Source organism: Rhineura floridana, chromosome 5 (genome assembly GCF_030035675.1).
Source record: "Rhineura floridana isolate rRhiFlo1 chromosome 5, rRhiFlo1.hap2, whole genome shotgun sequence".
In the NCBI taxonomy this organism is placed as follows: Eukaryota; Metazoa; Chordata; class Lepidosauria; order Squamata; family Rhineuridae; genus Rhineura; species Rhineura floridana.
In genome coordinates, this window is record NC_084484.1 from 48,572,781 (window position 1) to 48,595,002 (window position 22,222).

Genomic DNA, 22,222 nt, shown 5'->3' on the forward strand with positions numbered 1-22,222 from the left:
CAGTTTTTAACCAACCACACTATACAGTTCACCACACTGAACATTCTTGGGTGAATGGAAGCTTACCAACTTTACACATAGGGTTACGGGGCCTAGATATGTCCAAATTCTCCAGCACACATAGCAAACATTGAAATGGAGCAGAAAGGGAACAAGAAAATCCACAGAAGGCATTATTTCCATAGGAAAAAAATATTTTATTTTTTTAAAAGAATGAATTCGGTTCGAAACATATGTGGAATGTGAATTTTCATAGATTTCATTTTCTGAAGGGGGCTAACTGCAATGTTGAACAAAAGCAGATTTCAAATCTATGACAGTCTAGTTTTTTTTAAAAAAGAGAAAAAATATTTATAACTCAAGCATAATACTGCGTTACTTACAAAGTGGACAAAGGAATTCTTAAATAAATATTCATGGTACACAATTACAGCACAAATATGCAGCAATTTGGCAACCTTTTCTTTTTTTTCCTGGATACTGTGCAAAGGGGAAATGATGGCCTTTAAACAAGCTGTAGCTAAATACATAGCAAAAGTCAGATTTTTATACAAAACATCTCGCTTAGACTTTATTAAAAAACCAATGTTGCTCTATATACACAATCTGGTTAAGAAAAGATGTTTGCTCTTGTTTCCATGTGTATTTTTATTTTATATTTATTTAAAAAGGTGAATAAGGCTACTGTAACACCCCAAATCCATATACAGTAACTCTGAACTTATTTACAGCATCTTCACCCTTAGACATGATGGTGTAAATTTCAAAAAGTTAGGCGATGAAGGGGTAATTCAAGCAAGGCATTTACAGTAACTTTTCAAAGCTGAACCAAACACCAACTAAAGGAAGTTGGTAAGATTGTCATTATTCTGCACAAGACACAACACTGATACACAGGGCTCTTCTTCTGTTTCCCTTCTCCCCAACTGATTGCAGGTTGCTTCTTCTTCATTGATTCATCCAATATTTTCTCCTCTCCAAGTTTAGTACATAATCAGAATGTAACCAACTGACTAAACATACTCTTGATTAAAAACAAAAAACAGGCCCATCTATTACCCCCCCCCTAAAATCTTAATGATTTACAAGAAAAACCTTTCATGGATGGATTCACAGAAAGGAAGGTTTTAGGAAAGAACTACATCTGTATTGTGATTAGTTACTATGGTAACCTCCCACAGAACCATGCTTCTCCCTCTGCCCCGTTTCTCCTTCTTGGACCAACAGCATTTTCAGGATCAGAAAATACAAAGAGTAATCATTTCTATGACAGTACATTTTTGCACGTGCTCAGTGGAGATTTGAGAACCTTAAAATGCTGTAGTTACATGTTCTTTCCAGTCCAGAAAGTGAAGTGTTGCTATGGTAACAGGACTATGTGAAAAGACATCTATTTTGCATAGCACATAAAAAAGTAGGACCTCCCCCCCCCCGGCAGGGTGTAGAGGTTGGAAGGAGGACAACAACCATGCTTCAAGCAGAAACTTTAAACGGAAACTCTCCTGATTTGTGACCAGCTGAAATACTCCATCTCGTAAGGCAAGGGGGAATAAAAAAACAAAGACACAGGAAAAACACACACATCAGAATATCCCGTTGTTAATACATGATGTAGTTATACTGATTTCATGATGTTTTGGGGCTTGTATCTCCTAGTCTACTAGTTATGCAAGACAGCTTAGAGGGCTTCATTATTTTCTCAGTGTTGTTCTTTTTGGAGTGAAGCTATTTTCCCCCCCAAGCATTGCCAATTTTGTTTTTCTTTAATGCTGACAATTTAAGTTTGATCTCATTGCAACAGATGAAATTCACATCTTCTGGTGTACAGTCTGTGCAATCTCTCTCTCTATATATATTAGTAATCATAACAAAATCTGCTACTTTATATTCCTTGGGTTCTATACACCTACTATAAATAAGTCATACCTTACATCTCCCTCTTGTGTGTCTAAATGTATTGGATCTTTATGGACTGTGAGCAGTTTACCATATGTGCTTTAACTCTGAAAGAAAATACCCGAGTTAATAGCAGTGTCCACTACTGGACTACCTTGCAAATGCGCTGCCAGAAACCAGAGTGTCAAAAGGCTTCATTGGAAGAAAAATAAAATCCTGATTAAGTTTTAGAGATGTGAACAATTTTTTAAAAAGTGATGGAATTATAGCCCTCTTGACTGTTAAGCGTATGATTTTTCTATGGCATATGTTGCTGTTTTCTTAGATGCTTTTTTCCCTGTGATTAGTTAAAATGTGATAAGCATAGCAGCTGAGTCTGCTTTTAAAAAAAGCAAATGTCATTTGAAGCAGACTAAGATTTTGCTACAGCTAGTTCAAAGCTGTACATCTTATTGCTGGTACAGTAAGTACCACAGCAGTCCTGCCCTAATATATCACCAGTGGCCTTCTATTGTCTTGTCTTCCAGGCACGTTTATTTACTGACACTCCTTGCCCTAGTTTGAGGGAGAAAACGATTTCCCCCTCACACACTGCTATTTGAGAATAACCTTGGCATCCTTCAAGTAGAGACCCTAATCAGCTGTTCGTGTTGCTGTGTGTCCCAACTTGCTTCTTAGAACTCCAGATTTCAAAGTGCTGCGCTACCTAAATTGTCTGGCTTTGTCCAGTTGATATTCCAGAGGCAGGAGCATTCTATCGGCCCTTTCTTCTCCCCATGCACTACTTATCTTATATTCTCAAGTCTGCTGACAAGCTAGCTTTTGGCTGGAAGATTCCCTTATTAGCAAGCCCAGTTTCCCCCAAAGCATTATCCATTCAAGTGAGGCTGCTATCACAAACAGATGGAGTATGGAATGGCAAAAAACATTTAAAGTTTTCCAATAGTGATGCAGGATGTGGAGTGTGAAAGAATACTAGTGTGAAGAATGCCAGAATGCTACCCAACTGAAGTAAAATGCATCAGGGACTGACTGAAAGCAAGAAAGCGATTAAAGTCTTACTTAAAAGCAGAGGTCTGTATGACAAATCCATAAGCTCTTAAGAGATAAGTACACACAAAGTCACAGGGTTGCATTTCAGGCTTGATGACTTCAGACTTCTTCCCAGAATGCCTTAAACCATTAGCATCCATGAGTTGCTCCATCTTCCCTGGGCTTTTTATGCGTGCCTGAATGCCTGCAGCACATGGCTTAGAAGGTGATGAACGTACAGCAGTTGGGTGGGTTTTTTCTATGCAAATTCTTCCAGCAAGTAAATGCTTGTTCACCGAGGCAGGAATTCTAGGCTAGAGAAGCTGTCCATCAGAAAGTGGCTCTCTGTATCAAGGTGGGGACTTGCTGTTCCCTCCACTGCACCTGGTCCAATAACCAGGACAGGGGTTCATCACAACCCCCACCCCACCCCCGCATCGTGGATAGCATTTGACCAGAAAGAGAGCTTCAAAAAGGTACCACGCTGAGTGTTCATCAGACCTTGTAATAAATGTTTGCAGGACTCTGAGGGGGCATTTCTTGAACTATGTACACTGGGTGTCCATAGTCACCACTGACTTTTTCATAGTGTGGGCAAAAGACACTATCTGCAGTCCTCAGAGGAATGATGATGTCACTGGGTTCAGACCCATTGTTGTTCCCACTGCGTTTTGGGGTGGCTAATGTACTAAGTGACAGAGTTGTTGTGTGCTGGGGTGAATGCTTCCTGTGTCTCCTTCGATATTTCAACAACAGAACCACCAGAGTTATGATGATGATGAGGAATATGATGGACCCTGAAGCTATGCCTGCAAATAAGGCCACCTCTGAACCGAGGATACTGGAATGTCCAGCCTTGCTCCCATCTGAGTTGGGACCTAAGAATAAGGGGGGGGGCAGAGAGAAAGAGAGAGAGATCTAAGTTCAAAATGGTCAGTATCCCATCACCACTTTGCAGTACTGAAAGACTTGACTGTTGACTGAACTTTGACAAACCAATTACCCTGCAAGACAGCTAGGCACAATCAACCAAAGTCGGCCATACATATTAAGCAAGACGCATCTGTTTCTCTCACTTTTATGTTGCTCCCAAACCACACTGTGTTCTTTTCATCTATCATCGCCCCTCAGCAGCAAGGACTGGCACTGACAAGGCAGCCTTTGATGCACCCCATGTCTTAACAGATGTTGGTCAGCTCAAAGCAGCTAATGGGGTTAAAAACAGGGGGAAAGGAAATTCTCAAGACTCGCTGCTGCCCTGCCACTTTTTTTTCCAAACACTAATTTGAACTAAACTTTGCCATTGTGCTCCTACTCCTGTCTGGAGGTGCATCTTTGTTGTAGAGCAGAGGAAATTAAAGCAAGATGGGAAGTAAGTAAAAATGCTGAAAGACCCAAACTTCATTTTAGTTTTTTTTTTCATTTTTAAGCTGTATATTCAGTTGAAATAGAGGGGAAATGGAGCCTCCGGCTGACGTTTGGCCTCATCCTTGGTCAGTTTGCTTACACAGGTCTGCTGATAGTGAGATGGGTCCCTGCCCTGCCCTTTTGTGCAGCATCCAGTGGAGCATCTTGGCCCACTAGATCTACACAGGCCAGCAGGTATGAGTGCTGGACATAGCTGGTAGCAAGGGGGCTTTGCTGGATTCCAGTGTAGCTGCAGCAGAAACAAGGATGACAAGCGTGTTTTAAATTAAATCTGGTGCTTTTCTTGCTAAGAAAATAATCTGAAATATAGTTTTACTGCAGTTTGATGTGTGTACCAAGATCAAATATTGCTGTGAAGGCTAAATTTAGGTAAAAAAATCATCTGTTGTATGCTTAGCACAAAATTGCTGATGCCTGTTCAATAACTGCCAAGTAAAAGATTTAATAGCATGATAGCAAATAATGTCACACAGATAAGAAGTTATAAAACAACAAATGCGGACCCTACAGTCAAATGACTGAGCAGTGATCTCAATCTGGTCTTCTTCTCACTGACTTCCTTGTTCAAGTGAAATAAAGAGAAGAAAGTGATGTTACAGTGGTGGCCGGTGAGGAGGTTTGCTGAGATGGCAATAGCAGAGGAGAGGCCTTTCGACCCTTGTTTGTCAATGCCGGGAGATGGCAATGCAGACATGGATGGCCCAGCCAGAACATGATTGCCTGAGTGGGTAATTGGTTGTCCTGCCATAGGTGTAGGCTGCTGTTGTCATCAGAGGTGACCATGTCCTTGAATGATGCTGATGCAGCATCCCATATCTCTACTGCCACCTTCACTGCTGTGATATATATGTGCTGTGGCATGAACCACCTCAACATCTGCCACTGCGGTATTTTTCATTTGAGTTTTAAGATAAAGAATCTTCTTTATACTAATCTAAGTATCAGCTCAGTCATTTTATAGAGTTCAGATGAGTTATTCAGAGTGTTGATGTGATCAGCTAAAGGATGACAGCAGTAATTATACATGTATTAAAGCGAGTCTTATCAAGTGCTATGAGAATGCTTCAGAAATACTGTTAGAAGACAATAGCTACAATCTAGTGCCCAGTTAAAGATCCTTAAGCCTAACTGAAATCAACTAGAGTTAAGTGTGCTTAACTATGTACTGGATTGCAGTCAATGATCACAAAGTCAACTTTTCTTGTAAGCCAGCTCTAATAATAGTTGTAAAACTATTTCAAATAATCTCTATTTTTTGCAAGTCAGTGTTCTTATATGGAACCACTAACTTTCTATAAAGTGCAAATGAAAACAGAGAGGCTTCCTTTTGCAGAAGTAATGCTCTTTCACTTCGCACACAGTGGTCTACATGCTTCCTCTCACTATGCAAATATCTGTTCTACTTCTTGTTTTTATGATTTAATAAACTCGTAGTTTGGACAAAATGTGAGAAAAAAGTCTTTAAAATAACCTCCTTCAAGATCTAAAAGCTCTCCTGTTTACCTGCATGATCCTTTACAAAGGGACTTGTTGTGGAGCTTTTCCCGTTGGTACCAGCTTCCTGTTCCGGGCGTTTAGTTGGATCAGCATTATTTGGGGACCCACCAGAATTGGGAACTGAAAGAACACAAATGATCACTACAAACTAACAATAATGTGCTTTATAAGCTGGTTATCAATTTTCACGAGGCATGAATGGCTTTGAACAGAAGATCCTTTATGCGGGAATACAAGAAGATATGAGAATGTAATTTTCTCCTTTAAAGCAAGCAAGCAGGGAAAAAAGCTATATAGTTATTTCAGAGATTTGGATTGTGAAGCTAGGAGCAGAAAATGAAGGGGATCCCTGAAATTGGCAGGAAAACCTTTGCAGATGACATTTCAGCATAGCTGAACAAATTGATTGACTATTAAACCAACCTCTAATTAGAAAGAATACTTTTTTCTGCACAATAGGTTATCTGTACATGAAAAAAGGACAATGAACAAAACCCTCTCTTCTTTAGCAAGGATTTGTAACAAGCAAACTATGGAAACATTAGCTCCCTCTCCTTTTCATTTGTTTTAAATAATGTTGAGCTCTGAAAGTGTGCGTTAATATTTAGAATGCAAGCAAGAATAACTGCAGTACATGTTGTTCACGGATGACCTTTCCTTCCAAGGAGAGCTCTCCAATGAAGAGATCTTACTGCATTAACTCTTCCTGTAAAATCCGTCAGTAACTTAGGTGTAGAAAATAGGCTTTGCCTTCAGAATCTAAGAGAGGCAGACTAATATAGACTCCACTGTTTCATGCTGTTTCACCTTATTAGCAGAAGCTGAAGCACTCAATGGGGCCCAGGGGCTGATCAAAGATGTTTGATGAATAAAACAAATGGTCTTTACCTTGTCCAACTTTCATTAGGATCTTCATGGCTTTTGTCTGGCACACCCCTCCCTCCTGGTTATCCAGGCCTTCCAGTGATCCATTAGACGTTGCTGATTGAAAAAACAAAAACGGAGTAAAATATTTCACCATGGCACCAGGTGAAGTTACACAAAACAAGGATACCTGAAAATAGATGTTATCTGTCCAAATTTACTCCTGCTGTTCAGGTTTACCCAGAAAAAAGTTGTGAAACGTTGACAGCCAAGGGAATGAACAGGCTGTGCTATATACCTAAAGCTGGAACACATCATCCAGTTTCAAATTTATCCAGGCACTTTTCTTTCATGAACAACTGACTGTTTTGTTATTATGCCACTGGTTGAAAGAGTAGAAGTTCTCCATACCCACACCTGGGACTTGGCTGGGGGGGAAAGGGAGCCCTGCCACCTCAGCAGAGCAAGGCACTTGCATTCCCCCCCCCGCTCCCTTCAAGCCAGAGTTCTACAGATTGAACAAATGCAGGCGCATGGGTTGTAACAGAGCTGTGCTATGGCTTTAACTTACAATTTCCAGCTGCTCATTTGTATACTCCAGTATCTGCCAATATACAATTCAACCTACAACTGTCAGAACTGGGAGCACAACATCTACTTCCCTTTCTGGCTTCTCTTGAACACAGGGAAACTGTGCTCCAGCTTGCTTTAGAAACTCTACAGAAACTGATATATGCACTCACACAAAGACAAACTCAAATAACATCCATCCATCCATCCATCCATCCACCCACCCATCCGAAACAGAACTTGGCAAAAATCTCCCTGCAGCAATCCCCCTTCTCATAGATCAGTGCACACTCCAAAAGGATTGGGGAAATATATGGATCAGCTGAGAGCCATAAGGGAGGGGAAGATGTCAGCAGCAGGTTGCTCAAGAAAGCTGGCAGAAGAGTGGGATCGGACTGGGGGAAAGGGTAGTTCTGGGCATTTTAATTATCAACTGGAAAACAGGGGGCACTTTGAAGGCTTTAACGGGCTGAATGGAACTTGCAGGCCATGACAGTACTTAGAACAGAACTGAAGTTATCTATTACATGGACTTTGAAAATGTGAACAATTTTTCAAACACTGAACAGAAAGAGTTTTGCAGACTGTCTATCTTGAAGAACAGTATCATGACAACTTCGTAGTTGACTATAGCCCTCTAAAATTTAATATCAACTCTTTTTTTAGTATTTCCTCCTACCCTAGTGTCCTTTGGACTTTCCTAGGCACATTTGCAGCAACACCTGGCCACTTACTAAAATATTAAAGGAAAGGAAAAGAAAAGGCCATAAGAGCACTTGTAGGGGGTTCCCATGGAGAAAAAGCAATTAAATGGCACTTCTGGTGCTAAGAAGAATCTCCTTTTCATCTAATTTAGATCTGGCCACATAAGTCTTCTCTTCAGTTATCCTGTATCTTTCTTTCTTTGGAAAAAAGATGTACCATATATACATTCCCTAGTTCCTTCATATGCCCATACTCCCTTTCACTGTCTTCCCAGCCCCATGTTGATATTTTTCTTTCTCTAATCTTCTCACTAGCTGCAAAATCTATGAACTTTTTCCTTGCCTTTGATCTAGTTCCTGCTTTTGTTCTATGTCTCCCTCCTTCTGGGTGTAACATAATTCCTCACTGCATGAACTTCCCTTCTTACAGCTCCCTCTCCTATTATCCTTATAGCTGAGCCTACCCAGGCGGCCTTGGCTGATTTCAGTTTTCCATCTTACACAAAAGTAGTTAGCCAGACTTCACCTCTTCATTTTCTAATTTATTGCGTACATTTTTGTTAATTGAGGCATTTGGTAGAAAAATGTATCTGATGTGCACATCTGCAGTGCCAAAGCTCAGAAAATAATGGAGATGTATAGCTTTGTTCTGTTGCTATTTTTTCTCCCCTCCCCTCCAAGAGTAAAGAAAATCAATACTAAGAAACCAGTTTTGGACATAAATCAAATGCATCTTTTGCTGTGTTTTTATGCCCTCTTTGTTTCTGCCCTTGTGCCTGTACACTAGCCAACAGTATATAGAAATGCTGAAATTGAGCTTCAGTAGAGAGAATAACTAATAAACAGTGACCATCTTGTTCTCCTTAATACTAAGTTGCAGGAATTTTGCAACTTTTGCAGATTAAAACATAATAGAGTCAAAGTGCGGTTGGTGTCACTCCATGCTTAAAAAAAAAAGACAATCTTGTTTAACCTGTGATATAGGCAATGGCAATACAGTTCCAAACAATTCACAGCTTAACCTCTGTATGACACAGCAGAGAAGGCTGCAGAAGAAAAAAACTCAAACTAGAGCCACAAAAGGAATATAGGAGTTATTATACCATCATGTTCCTAAACGATCCCTACCTGCCTTGCAAGTAAAATCAAAGTTTCAATGCGGATTTTGCAGAAATCCCTGCTAAAATGTTGAATAAAATTTACAGTGGGGAATACTGCGTTCAGGAAGAGTGGTGAATGTTTGGCAAATGATAACGCAGACCATTATGCTGACTATTAACCAACATAAAGTCTCCATTTCAGCAGCCAAATGCTCCTTTTGGAACTAGTTTTCTCTGGGAATCCTCACAGATACCTAGTTTTCCTTATCCCCCAATGAATAAACTCTTTGGAACTGAGATTTTAATATTAATTTAGAACAACAACAACAACAACAACAAAAGGCTCCTGCACCTCCTGGATTCCACATTTGTTTGTTTTATGGTTCTGCCCTTTAAAAACAGTAATATTTAATTTACAATATTTTAACCACCATAGAGGATTTTTCTTAGTCATCAACATATCTTGGACAGTGTCTGCCTGGGATGCAAGTCTGTGTGCTATTTCAAGCTCTTGATACCTGCTGACATATGAGTGTATAAACAACGAGAGAGGAAAAATAGAATATCCCCAGATCATTTGCACCTTTTACAATATTTGTCATGTTCCTCCTTTTTAGATAAATGTAAAGATTTTTTTTTAAAAAAAGTGACCCAATATCAAGCTTCATCACAGCCATACTCCAACTGGGCAGCCACAGGCAATTCATTTTGTTAGCCTCCGTTCCCATCATGGAAGGCTTAGAGGTCCCATCATCAGGAAATTAGACAAGATTTCTCTCTCTCTTAAAGAAGAACAGAACAGCAACAAGAATCTCCTGACTCCACTGAGATAAAACTATGTCCAGTGCCACGTAATGGCCAAATTACAATTACACTATCCACACAGTTCCTCACCTGTATAAAAGGGGGCATTACTGTATCATAGGGCAGTTGAAGGGTATCAGCATTGTAACAAAAACTGAACAATCATAGTACAGTAACTGTTAAATTCCCGAGTTTTTTTTCCTGCCAAGCTGCAAGTTACTTAGGAACAGACCAGTGGTCTGCCCTGCTTTTGCCAGTATCTCTCAGCAAACTGCAAAAAGGGAGACTCGGATTTGCAACACGGATGTAAAGGTCTAGCTTACTTTTCTATATTATCAGAGCCATTTCTGTTCCATGTTAAGTCAACAGTAAGGTTTCCATGGACAAATAAAAGTGAATACTTTTTCCATTTTTAAAAATATCACATCACACACACATACATAAAATATTTTAGATATAAAATCTTTTTCGTTATTACCAAATAAACCTGCTACAGAATTTGTAACTAACCATTCCAAGACCAGCCTAATATCACTGGGACTGATGCCATTTTTGCTCTTACAAAGTTACCTGAAATTTCTTTTTTATATTATTATTTTTTATTCTGGATCACTTTGGGGTGGTTTGTGAACTGCTTTGAGTGCTTCATATTAAGGCAGAAAGGTGAGACATAATTATTTTTAATAAATAAATTAAAGTCAGTCCACCGAGGACTACATAAACCTCCTGCTTTTGCTGTCTATAAAGTTAGCAAAACTGGCCACTGAGCTGCATCCTGCTTGGTGTGTCACATGTTCTGCAGGCTAAAGTAGTCTCCTTGCTGGTTTTATGTTAGTTTTATATTATTTTTAGTTTAGTTGCTGTGTTTGTGTTGGTTTTGGCTGTCTTGGTTTATAACTGTTTTTAGTGTTTTTATCATTTAAATGTTGCGTTGCATTTTTTATTTCTGTAAAATCACCCAGAGATATAGGCAGAATATAAATGTGATGCACACTCTAACGTAACACATTTTTGTCACTGAGATATTATTTTATCTCAATATTCCAACTTGTGTTCACTGAAGTTACAGGAATTATAAATCTATAAAGAAAGCGTTAGTGCTTTATTGAATTTGTTTTGTATCATTGATGCTTTTTTAAAAAAAAGATAATGAAGGAACACAATTAAAAACTAAGAGAGCAATGTAGAGCAATTGTAAAATACAATCCAAACATGGTTTAGAGCGAAAGGAACCTGTTAGATTTACTTGGCAGAAAATATTTGGCCTTCGACTGGTATACATTAAAAGTACTGGAAATTGTATAAACCAAGTTTTGATCTGTCACATTTCTGTGCTTCAAAAACTATACAAACCCTGTTTATAATTATAACGTGTTCACTCTAAATGCAGAGGAAAAGAAATCATTGAGACAGACAGACAAAAAGTTTCTGGGTTATGATTTTATGCAGTCCCTGTGGAGCACAAGTAATATTACATTTTAATATGCCTTCATTTGATTGTTATTACTCTGCCTCCCAGGAGGCTAAGCTACTGCCTCGATCTCGGCTGTTTTCAACCTATCGAGTTAGTAACATTGCTCTAATCAGATGGAGAATTAAGCTGCTGGATTTCTGCTGGGATACAGCCTTTCATTCACAAAGAGATTAGAAATGAAGCAAACACAAAATCAAGACATATGCTCTCTTCCAAAGAGAATGCAAAATTGCTTTATAAAAGCGAGAAAAAAAATCACTGCAATGAAACCACATATCCTATTGATCATCTACTAATTATATTATTACGCTTTGGCTGATGGTGTCCTCTTCAACCACAATCCCATTTTTTGTTTTATTTAATATTGTGTACTTTGGTCTAGACTAGCATATCTCAAACAATCTGTCCAATTTGAGCTAAATAATATAGATGATAGATTTTATCCGCATTACCCTATGAATATTCCTGTAAAAGCACATATGCACAACTGGATAAGGAAAATAATACTGATAAACAAATGCTGTATGATTATGGAACTTCGTCCCTGGTGATATACATTTGTCTCAGTCATTATCATCATTCAGGAAGAATCTCAAAATGCTTTTGTTCATCCTGATGTTTGGTAGTTGAAAGATAGTTGATTTTAGCAGTGTTGAAATTGTTATTGTGGAGGATGTTTTGAAGTGCATTCTGACTAAATATATCTTCCCCTCTCCATCGTTTTATTCACACAATAACCATACGAAGTAGGTTAGGTTGGGCAGTCCAAGGTCACCCAGTGAGTTTCATGGCTGGGTGGGGATTTGAGCCCTGGTCTCCCAGGTCCTAGTCTCTCACACTGTAACCACTACGCCACACTGGCTTTCAGAATACTAACCAAATCCAAAAACATGCATGTTGCTTTTCTGTATATTTGGTTGATCCAATTCAACAAATTCCTTTTGGGGTGACCCCACTCTTATTTCAACCATGCCTCCCAAACATCCTCCTGTTTGTTGTGAAGATATAAACATAGTGCTGGCAGTGATGGGGTAACAAATCTTAAAACATTACCCTCCCATTCTCTCTCTCCCCCCCCCCAGAAGTAATATGTCCTGGCTCAAGAACTAAGGAGGTTGATCAACGCTTTACCATTGGTGTCTACTTGGTATTGTTTATGTGCTATTTTCTGTGTTGTTTTAAACTGTTTTTAGTGCTTTTTCTTGCATTTTGCACATTGCCTTGAGACATGTATGGACGGCATGCTTTGAAGTGCTGTCTCATCCCATAGTCCACCTGTTGTAGCTGGATAAACAGTTTCAAAAAAATGGATTAAAGAGACAAATTGTGATATGAGTTTACACACCATGAGGATAAATCCAGCACTCTGGATGGCGGTGGGCGGCTCTCAGCCTAAGGTATCACATGCAGTGTACACACAAAACTAGAGCTTCTCACCATAGTACATATTGATGGCTAAGAATGACCAGAACAAAGGTTACCAAGTCAAGAAAATTACTAAGTCAAGGTCAAAAAAATCTTCTCCTGGGTAACCAAGCAGTCACTCTGGCTGCCACCCTCAAACAACTTTGTCTCATTGTCTTCAGCGGGATTAGAACAAAGTGGGAGGCAGAGAACTGTCAAGCCCACCCCAAGGCTTCTTCAGAGATAGTAAAAACAATATTTTCAGCAATTTATGTTCTTAAAAAGTAAGATTCTTAAAAATTAAGAAGACTTGAAAATGTGAGCTATTATCTAAATTTCAGCAAATACTATCCTTAAAAGATAAATACGTTTAAAGAAATTCATAAAAGGAAAAAAATCATCAAAGCCTTAGAAACAGATACCAATAAGGGCTATTCTTTATATAAAGCTGTGCTTGATCTAATGTGAATTTACAGGATTATCATGTTCTTAGAAAAAATAGAAGAAAGTGTGTTTGATAGGAATTGCATATATATTCCGTAGCTGCTGTCAGTTGCTTTTGCCTTCATTAAATGCCTTCCTTGGTAAAACATCAAGTAATTACATCTTACACATATGTTATCTAATTTTACAAGACAGCTTTAAAAACACCATGAACCACACAGACTGAAAAACCACAAATCAAGGTGCTTGTTTCTGGAACAACTAGAAACTGCACATAAACCAGCTGTGGTGATCTAAACACAGTGTTTTAATTAAATGGTATTAAAATTGCTTTTTATACCAATCCTCTTATCCCAGAGCTTCAAGAGCTTGGAAGACATAGAAGAAGCTCATGCAAAGCCATGGAAGTCCTCAGTTGCTGTACTTGTTGATCTGTGGCAAATTTACTTTGGGGAAACAGTCTGTTTTTTTTACTAACAAAAACAATAAGGAACTCGACATTTTAAATTATCTTTAATTTTTGTATTTAAACAGGTTTCTAATAGGATCATTTGGTTGTTCCATATATAGATCCTGCTGCCTACAAATATATTTCTATTGTTAATTTAAGAAATGTATGTCGCTAAATAATATTACACATACACAATCATCAAGATGGGGACCAGACGATTCACTCCTCCCAAACAAGAGGTCCTGCTAGACACTTGATATGGTATCATACTTCTGAGGTCATCAGAGTAGAGGAGGCAACTGCCAGGGACCCTTCCATCATGCCCAGACCTAGTTACAGTTTATGACATTTCCCCTCCACACACATCCAACTACCATTCCTCAACTTCTCCATGACCTTTGCCTTGTGTGTCATGCGTTTTCTTAAGACTGTAAACCTACAGGTTGGGACTCATCATTTTTATATTTAATCTGTAGAACCAGTTAGGATTTTATGTACACACACTTTCTCCAGGATAAAAGGGTACCTGAGTACCCGTGAGGCAAAAAAGCAGAACAAACCCGCCGTCTTCAGCTTTGCCTGTCAAGCGATAAGGAAGACTTGAACCCCTCCTCTCATACATTGTGAAAATTGGGTTTCTACATGTTTATCACAGTCCATGCCTGACCCCTCCACATGATAGGGAACCCATTTTAGCCAACTGGCACAATCATGGTTTCCCATCAAATGGAGAATAAATGCATGGAGCATTCATTGGAAGAATTCTGGTTGCAAGCACTCTTCCTTGAATCTCATGGTGCTCTTGCAGAGAGGGAGGGAGACCAGCACATGCCAGTTCATTTCCTCTGACTGGCTTGGAGGCAACTATTTGTACAGGGTGGGACAAAAGTAGTGTCAGTAATGCAAGACTGTCAACTGGCAGTTTTGCTATGAAATTATCACCCAGGTCCATGCTGGTTTCACTAGTTTTCATTTCTCATTTACAGCTGGTCCTTTTTCTGGTCTTTTTCATCCAGCCTCTTCACAGGTCTGCACTTGTTTTCTGTCCTACGCAATAACCACATCATATGACATCAATATTTAACTGGAGCTCAGCCCATATGGCACTGCTGTTGTATACCCACTATTTTTTGTACTATGGCACCTATTAACATAATCTCTTAGGCACCTTTCCTCTTGGTTCCCTAAATGCTTTTTCTCCCCCAACATTTTCTTAAATTGCTTTTTACAAAACAAAACAAAAAGAAAGAAAAAAGAAAAACAAACCTACTTTATAAGGAGCAATGATTTACACAATCTAAATGTTTCATTACAGCTAAGAGTTTTCTGCGGCATTGTTTCAGTTAGTGTGTTCTCATCAAGAATTGCTCCTGGGAATGTTTTACAACTTTTCAAGTTGGGAAGAAAAACCAGAAATGTGTAAACACTGAAAGACAATGCTGTAAAAGTCCCACGAGAGTTAACACCAAAGTCCTCTGTTCCCGCAATGGATGTGGATGCAAGTGGCCTTACCCAATCTCCATGTTCTAGACATGGAGTAGGAGAATCTCATTAGAAGCGTATTTTTTTTAAAAGGGAGGGAAGAGAAATGGGTAACAGTACAAAAGTGCAGCAGTGAGACTGTTATTGCAGGCACCAGCAATTTGCAAATACTCAAGCAGACTCAGTTTGTACAACACTCACAGACACAAGCACTAGTCAAAAGTAGGGAAAGGACTATCACATTTATCCAAAGGAATTTCCTTTCTTTAAATGCTGGACAAGAAATTATCCAGGGTTTTGTTTTTTTAAAAGCACTAGCTTTAGAAAAAGGTATTTGAATTCTCCTAAACTTTACTGAGCAAAGTCTCTCATCTGAGAAGGCCCTGGTAAACACACTGAACCACACTGTATATGGCAATTTACAGAGTTATGAAGGCCATGCAGACAGGTCTCTGCTTCCAAGGAACTTACTTTTGGGATGAGCCATCCAAACCCTGGTTGGGGAGTAGGAAAGGGCAGCACAGCAGCAGATCCACCTCTTTATCCAAAGCTTACCACTCACACTGGCCAGGGGGAAGGTGGGGACAGTTTACTTTTGTTGATGTGCCAGCTGCAGGCTACTGAGGGTCCTTGAGAATTGCAAGGGATCTGCAGGGCTTTGGATCCAGTAAATTCAATGCCACTGGCACTCTGCCCTGAAACATGTCTTCTCAAGGCCCACTGCTGCCTACCATCATGCCCACAAAACTCTACCAGGGCAGAGCCTCCCTGTACACACATACCAGTGGCACACCTCTGCACTATGATAATAATGAAAGGACATTATGCACCATTATTCTTTGCCATCACCATCAAGGGTTGTCCTCTAAAATAGACAGTGAGAAAACACCGTGAGGGAGGAAGACGGACAAATGCTACACCATGCACTCAAAACTTGATTGCAGCTGGGGTCAAGGATGCAAAGGGTAAGCCAAAGCCATGCAGCAAAGGGTGAGCTTTATTAAAATATCATCAGCCTGCTCACACAATATATTTGCTCTGAACACATTATACCCGCCTAAGTGTTCTGCGCAACTTAAAAATTGTGTTTGAATATATTTGGTGAATTGATGCAATATGAAGGAATCATCATGCTTATATTTCTTTCCCATCTGTAGGCTCATATCACAATTTATGTTTTAAAATCCACTAGGTATGTTTTCTCAAAATAAACTAATGGCAAGCCATGCAATTTCTTTAGACCAGAGTGAGTTCTATATATATTTACACCATTTTCTCAAATCTCAGACTTGGAAAGATTCAAAGAAATACTTCCCAACCTGTTCTATGATCTTTCCTTAAACATTCAGTTGAACAAAATGAATTCACATTTGAGTTACACCAATTGTTGTAAATGATGTACAGGTCTATTCAGGGAAAAATTGCCACCTTTGTATAATCTGGGAAGGTATCATCCATTAACTCACAGATTTGCCCTAACAATTTCTGCCTGCCTCCCCTAATCTCTACAATTTGTTCCCCCTACCCTTTTAAAAAAGGTTAAAATAAAAAGTTTCTATTGGGGTGGAAAAATATAGTAAACTCCTTATGTGCAGTCTACTGTCACTAATTGCATGCAATGATATTAATGACCCAGTAATTGCTGTAAGTGTGGCACTGAAGTGGAAAACATCATCTTGAGGCAGGGTTCATCTCTAGGTGGTAGGACATCACCATTGACTGAGTTAATGCCTAGTGACATTTTAGAATATAACACTACAGATGAAAAAATGTGCTACTCGCACGGCTCTAACAGCTTAGATGGACATGATGTTATTTGCTGTGACCACAGAGAGTCCAGCAGAAACCCCAATGAAGTGACACAGTAAGGATTTGCCCTACAGATGAACCTCATTCCTTTCAGGGGAGATATTCTCTAGTATAACAATCTAGTGCAATTTTCCACATGTTTGCTTCAATAAAAGAATACCTTCATCTCCTGCTTTTATTTCTAGCACAAACAGAGCGTTACTGCACAACACAAAAAGCTATTTAGATCCTCTGGCCACTGTCTATCACACACAGACAAATGATTTGGCATTTTAAGTCTCCAGGTCAGTTATGGAGCCTTATCATTTAACACAGTTACTCTACTCATTTCATTTACTTATTCTATTTATATTCTTTAATATTACAAGGATGTTTCTTTTTGTTTTCACACTGTTTTGCAAATTAATTTTGGAAAGCAGTAACTAAACAAATAAATTTAGTACAGTTGTGATTTTATGAGTATGTACTGAATAGATTTCTGCCTAGAATCATAATCCTGTCTTTATTAAGATTGATTTCAGAGGAATGAAAATTCATTGCATTTTGAATTTGGCCACTCTTTCCCACACCAGTAGGCAAGAACTCCAGCGCTGGTTTCTTTACAGAATAATCGTAAAACAGGCTTGTGAGTTGGTGTATGAATTTCTGAATATGTTTTAATACTTTTGTCATTAGCCTTGAAACCTTGGAAAGGAAAAACAAACAACAAAGTAACAAAAAGCAGACTTTCTTGCAGACAGAAGGCACTACTGAACAGCAAATCCATCTCTCCCATGCATTTAAACCTTCATGACAATCCACACATTCATAGTTGAGACATTTTATTAAATTTACTGGAAGCAGCTGTGAATGATGTATGCAACCTGTGTGTATTGCTTATCAATGTTGCCCAACAAGCAGAGTTTTGACTGTATGCTTTGCACTGTCATATCCTTAAGTATTTTAGGTAGAAATCATTGCTTTGGTTATAGAATGGGCAATCTACTACCTAATCAAGTGCTGAAAATATATGCAAAACACTTCTGAGTTCTCAGGAACAGTAATATAACTTCTCTGCCCAAGGTAGGAAGGACAGTGTGCAAGCAGATGCAGTCTTCCACACATTAGAAATGGGACACAAAATGATGCTATATGCACAGTCCCCAGTGTAGGATCTCTTCATCCAGTATTTGGAGCTCCAGGAACACTGCTCATTACAACTGGGGCCTCTTTATACAGTGCAGAATGAATGTTCAGATTTGTGAAAGTTTACAGCATCAGTCACTTCTTTGGAGTCAAAGTCCCCTTCCTTTTTTAGAAAGACATGGACTTGGATTCAGGATCCCTCATAGGAACATGGTAAGCTGCCTTATACCAAGCCAAACATTGGTCCATCTACTTCAGTACTGGCAGCACTCACTGACTGCTAGTGACTCTCCAGGGTTTCAGGCAGGAGCCCTACCTTGGGATGTCAGGGATTGAACCGAGGCCCTTCTACACACAAAGCCACTAAGCTATGGCCCTTCCCCAAACTAATTGGCACTATCAAAACTGATACAGATAGTTAAACCTTGGGAAGTTAGGCAAATAATGCTGTACAAGCTATCCCTCTGGATTGGGGGCACCAGGTATATCCCTCTTCAAGTGAAAGGGCAATAGAAGTAGGAAAGGGCTATGAGGGCATGCCTTTAGATCTGCCCCCATTGTTGTGTGTGTTGTGCTGATTTCCGTGTGTTCTGGTATAACTTCTTCAGCAGGAAACCTTCATGTTGGTTCCCTGAGCTATTCAAGAAGCCCGATCTTTCAGGGTCTTTAACTGCACAAGGAGCTTCCACAAGTAGAGGAGGATCCCTACTGCAAAAGTTATAATAGAGCATGGTAATGACAGGGGCGGGGCCAAAAGCATGCCCCTCCTACCCTTTTCGACTCATGTTGCCCCTTCAGGACTGTATCACCTGTAATGACTCTTACTTAACTGCATTCAAACTAAGACTCTAGATTAAACATAGCTCTAGATTAAATCATTGATTTCAGTTATTTATTAAAAGATTTTTATACCGCCCTTGACCAAAAATGGTCATAGGGTGGTAAAAAAAGAAAAACCTAATACTGTACATAATAAACAGAAGTTAATATAATGATAATAAGCCATGTAATTAACATCAATCATTGTAAAAATGGCAATCCACCAGCCTCTAAAAGCCAGACCAAAAAGGTAGGCTTTTATTTGGCATCTACAAGAATATAAAATTGGGTTGAGGTGCATGTCAGTGGGGTGGTCATTCCAAAGTGCAAACCCACTACCAAAAAGGCTCTCCCACAGGCCCCACACTATACACTTCATTTAATACAGGGACCACAAGGAGACCCTCTTCTGCTGATCTTAATGCACAGGGAGGGTGATGCAGATGAAGGCATTCTTTCAGGGTTTTTTTATAATACAGATGCCAATATTTAAATTGTGATTATAGGAGTTTGACTATGAGTTTCCTACTACTGAGAATTTCATATTTCAATCTTAAGAAGCTGCAATTCTAAAGAAATTTCCAAGCCCTAATAAATTAACATCTGGATAAACATGCACAGTATGGGTGCTATCCAATTCAATGACAGTTTGGCCATCAAATTGTAATGAGATGCATATTTCATTTTGAATTTCTAGTCCTCATGGTCTGGAGGGAGGGAAAGGATGAACTCTTTGGATTTACTTGTTGCTTTTCAAATCTGCAAATTTTATTCATATAAGAAGTTTTCTGAAATAATTGTGACAAGGCATCTAATTCCTTTAAGGTCTTCCAGAACATTACGATTTAATAAAATATAATTGATGTATTTTGTTTTCATGCAGAAAATGATTCAATACACTACTGCTGCAAGGGGCGTCTGCTGACATTTTGAAGTGGCAACTATTTAAACTTAGCAAAGGTTCATTCACAATAATATTTAAACAATGGGAAAATGCCACAATGGCATTCATTTAATTTTTTTCAGCCATTTCTATCATGGTGCAGATATAAAAACAAAAAACCAGCATCGTCCAGAGTGTTTATGTCAGTATTTGTTTTGAAAGAGCTTAAATAAAAATAATACTCAGTATTTTTGGCACAATGCTCACTACTCTCTGATAAATTAAATGAAATACATCAAGACAGAAATTATATATAAAATTTGCAAGTGGAAATCTGGAAGTGGGGTTTGCTTATGTGGGGTTTGTTATTACACTAATATAGATGATAGCACCATATCATCCCACCTGTATACACACACCTTTTGCCTACCGCTATCTATGTAAAGAAACATTAAGCACATTTCCAAAATGCTTTATGTTGCTCATTTAAACTGATTCTTGCTCTTCTTTCATAGGCCTACTCTTTATCAAGATGCAAATGACTCCTTTTGATTTAATGAGAGTTCTTCAAATCCCTTAGCAAGAGGGAAAGGGCCTTAGGGCACTCATTTTGCAGAGTTTTACACCAGTAGTTAACTTTACACACGGGAGTAGTCCTACTTAAGTCAGAGATGCTTTATATACATAAAACTAAACCTCCGTGTATAAACCTTTGTGGCTTAAGTTATTTATTATGTTTAAAGCATTTTAGTTCATTTAATGCTAATCTGCATAATGAATACATAAAAGCTCCTTAAGCAGAGAAATGACTCTCTCCTTTGTGGCAGCATTTTATCCTTGGTATTGTTAAATCATTTATGAAGCACAGCAAGTGTGGGTGGGTGGGTGGAGAGTGCTAAAAATAAACAGAAGCTGGAAATACTAAATTACATATTATAACATATTAAAACCATTTCAGTCTGAGCAATTCCTAAATGATTTTAGGAATGAGGCACTTACAGGGTAGAGACACACTTACTGTTATGCCGGTTCCAGTGCGTTTCTATCTTTCCTTTCTCAAAACAGGGGTACATGATGCTAGTCCAACCCCACCCCTTTTTACTCTTAAAACCGTGTCGGAACAGCTCCAGCACATTTTTAAAAATTCAGCTTCAGGGAGATTTTGCAACTGATTGGGAGATTGACCCCTTTGTGTTCCAAATGTGGCCAATGGAAATCCTCTGCCGCAGGCTCAGAGACAGTGATGGGCCCAATGCTTTGTAGTATTGAAAGGTCTGAAGGCAGCAGTGGGGAAGGAGGTGGGCCCAGCACACGGCAGCGTCACTTAAAATTTTTGAAGTGTCTAGCATGCCCACAGCCCCAGATTTCCTGCTGTAGTACCTTTACAGCTAGTTTTAAATGAGAAACTCCATTGCTCTGCTTAGATAGTGGCACCTAATAGGAACAAAGACAATTCACAGTACTGTAGCTTTGTTATGTGGACTGGGACACAACCAGGACTTCACTTCTTTAGTCCCACCAACTTTGCACATCAACAAGAACCTGAAGCTCTGCCAGTCTTGACAGGGTTCCTCCCCCACCCCCTGCAGTAATTTTATTTGTAAGATTGATATTTAATTCAACCTAATCTGAATAAAAATAAGAGTGTCTTTAAAAGGCTTCCAATAACTGACCATTTTATATAATCTTACAGGTGGCTTTTGAGATGAGAGTTTGCCTACATAAGAAATGCAAGTTATAATCAGAAGTGTATGTTTTCTTAAAAATAAATTCAAAATAAAGCAGTTATGAAAAACCACGTAAGCTCAGTCTATTGAAACAAAACAAGGCACAAAAAGTGTGCCTAGGATCAATTTGAAGAGGGCTAGGGGAGGCAAGTGTTCTGTCTTCAGAAACTAGCAGTGTCTATTATTATTTATAAAAACACACATAGCTATTTTTAGTGTAAGAATTATTTATATATCGCAAATAAATGTGGAATTGTAGTTTCTTTGTTAAACTTTAATCCACAAAGCATGTAATAACTGTTTTAGGATAGGGGGTTTAAAAACAACAAAATCAGGATTAACTACCATTCTTAAGATTTGTCCAGAAAGAAAACTGTTAAAACTTTCTCACTTCAGATAAACTTAAAAACTGAAAAAAAGTTAGGGTGCGCAAGGCTTAGCACATGGCATGGAGCACACCGCCTTTAATAACAGCAGATCCACTAAAACAATGAACACAAGCACAAGGAAGTCCAAATATTCAAGTGATTGTTTTGTTCTGGATGGGTTGCCTGCTTCTATTTTTGCCTTGCCCAGTTTAATAACTGGCCTGCTTTCCTGACATGTGGTTCTTCAGATGCTTAATTTGGAGTGTAGCAAGACAATTTTCATTGGACGGGCAAAGACAAAAATTGGGGGGGCAGAAGGGTTGGGGCATCAGGCACTATAA

The 22,222-nt window shown here is 38.9% G+C and overlaps 1 protein-coding gene across 1 annotated transcript in view; it reads right to left on the minus strand.

Moving 5' to 3' along the window:
* Positions 1-222: 222 nt before the first annotated feature.
* EFNB2 (ephrin B2) overlaps positions 223-22,222 on the minus strand; it is a 56,936-nt gene continuing 34,936 nt past the window's right edge. Inside the window, exons 3-5 of the mRNA XM_061626621.1 lie at positions 6,742-6,834; positions 5,860-5,973; positions 223-3,806 (exon numbers count right to left, since the gene is read on the minus strand). Of these exons, the coding sequence (XP_061482605.1) occupies positions 3,424-3,806; positions 5,860-5,973; positions 6,742-6,834 (590 nt within the window). The 3' untranslated portion in view covers positions 223-3,423. The remainder of the gene's footprint in view (positions 3,807-5,859; positions 5,974-6,741; positions 6,835-22,222) is intronic.